The 2280-nt window shown below is 39.6% G+C and overlaps 1 protein-coding gene across 1 annotated transcript; it reads right to left on the bottom strand.

Moving 5' to 3' along the window:
• Nucleotides 1–1172: 1172 nt before the first annotated feature.
• Nucleotides 1173–2280, bottom strand: EAE97_004602 (uncharacterized protein; the record flags this gene model as incomplete). The annotated part of the gene is made up of 3 exons (XM_038875114.1): nucleotides 1173–1646; nucleotides 1765–1825; nucleotides 1877–2280. The coding sequence occupies 3 exons, from the start codon at nucleotides 2278–2280 to the stop codon at nucleotides 1173–1175; spliced, it is 939 nt and encodes a 312-aa protein (XP_038734558.1).

Raw genomic sequence — 2280 nt, 5'->3', positions numbered from 1 at the left:
AATGTATAACTTTGGGAAATGAAACCTAACAGAAGTGTGCCCTTTTTGTAGGACATGCTCACACATAAATGAACCACAGCCTGAATTACACAATTATAGGAAACACAAGTCAGTAGAAATCAACCACATGTTGTGAAGTTCAATCCAGACAGAATGATACAGCCATGGAAAATGAATTCTCACCGAGATCTAGTGATCATCGTCAAAAGAAGGAGCACCAAACTTCACAAAGCATCTTTGAAAGATCAAGGATGCTTGGATTAGATTATGAGCGTAAGTACGCCTCATATTTGGAATATGCCTTTCAAGGAGGATACTTCTCTTGAAGGAGCTAGCCTTAACATAGTAAAGAGTGCATGGGTACCTACCACTTGAATGCAGTGTAAGCAATAGTATTTCCCGTATTCCGTATACGGGTTAATTTAGTGGTATGTATCGAATTTTTTCGAAATACGTACGTATGTGGTACAGAATTCAATACCACTGAAAGTATTCAATATCATTTAATTATTCAATATCATTAGTAATATACTGAAATACTGAAATCCAATATAAAATATACATTCCTATTTGTATTAGGTGATAAGTTTCCATTTCTTATTTCAAATTGAATGAGAATCCCTTATTTCTAATCTAATTTGGATAGGAATGTATATTTTATATTGAATTCTAGTATTTCAGTATATTATTAGTATTCTTTAGTATATGAATATGTACAAGAGTAATATAACCTCCTTTCTATACATACTAGCTGCAATATCAATATGCTAATACGCGCTACAATTTCACTGTAGTATACTATTGCCTACACTGCTTGAATGACGCAAAAATTTAAGAAAAGGGTTGATACTCACCACGTCTTTCATCTTTCAAAGTCACATTCATTATATTTTTGGTATTCAATTGTATTAAATTGATCTGTTTGGGTTTTCTGTATTTCCCACTAGTCTTTCCTAAGATACATTGCTACTTTCAAGTACTTCTTTTACTTCATAATCTCCTGAACATGTTGTGCGAGATTCGGTGTTAAGAGTAACATGGTACTTCGTAATTGTTCGAGATTTTCATACAGTGGATTTCATTCGATATTATTGGCTATGTGAAGCTGACGATATGATATAAAAACCTTGATTCTCAAAGAGAACAGCCCTGTTGATTCAGCTAGCCACTGCTTAATTCTCAGTATCATAGTCGCTGTTCTCGTCCGTGATACTCTCATCTTCCTCAGGTTCCTCATCTTCATCCTCCTCGCTGGTCTCTTCGTCGACATTTTTGCTGTGCGCGTAGCCACATTCCCTATCATCGTTACCGTCATCGCTGTCCGATGATTCGTTACCCAGATACTTTTCTTGGCGATCAAGGGTGCCAGCTTCAACCATGATCTGCAACTTCAGACCCTCCCATTCCTCCTTATTCTGGTACAACCAGATTGGAAGATTGCGGACTTTCCTTGCTATATAATCCTCAAGTTTCGCTTTAGCATCTGCAACGCTTTGGTCTGCGTATGCTTCCGAGATCTTCTTAAAGGTTGGCAGAGCCTTGTAATTAGTCTGGATTCTGCGGCGTTTCTCCTGCAACATGTCCAACTTGGTATTTCCTTCTTTCCATTCAACGAGCTTGAGTTGGCGGTTCTCATTGATATCGCTCTTGGTTGTATAAATGGCAGTTTCTCTGAAACTCAAGCTCCAATTATAGATGTTGCTGAGTCTGTAGTAGGCCGGCCCAAGGACTGTAGATGGCGGGTTCGTGCGAACAGTCACTCACTGCAATTCTGACAACTTTAGCGGCTTGCATGACGTTGCACATGGTAATGAAAGCCTCATCGCTTCAATCCCCCTCGAGGATAGGGTAAATGCGATCAGCCAGTGGATCGAACCAAAGATTCTTGAGTGGTTTCAGTGGTCCTACATAGCCTCCGATTTGCGCAAGGGAAGCTACGTTGCGTCGCTCGTTGCGATATTGGTCCTTGAACCACTGTCTAGATTGTCGGCAAACGCGCAATTCTATGGAATATGGCTCATTACTCCATAGTTCAAAGCTTTCTCCAACCTTCTTACATGTGACTGTAACGTTTCGTGGTTCTACAACATCTGTATAGCTCCACATGAGATCCAATATTTCGTTCGGAAGATGAATAGGTGCTTTCCTAAAGATATCGGAGGCAGAATGTGGCGCAGATTGATTGTTGACCTGATATGGCGCATCCATATTTGTGATTTCCCTGTCAATTCCACCGGATGAATCCACCTGTTTATTGATTGATGATCTTGGGTTCTCCAT

Source organism: Botrytis byssoidea (assembly GCF_014898295.1).
Source record: "Botrytis byssoidea strain MUCL 94 chromosome Unknown BBYS_007, whole genome shotgun sequence".
In the NCBI taxonomy this organism is placed as follows: Eukaryota; Fungi; Ascomycota; class Leotiomycetes; order Helotiales; family Sclerotiniaceae; genus Botrytis; species Botrytis byssoidea.
This window is presented reverse-complemented; position numbering and strand designations above follow the sequence as displayed.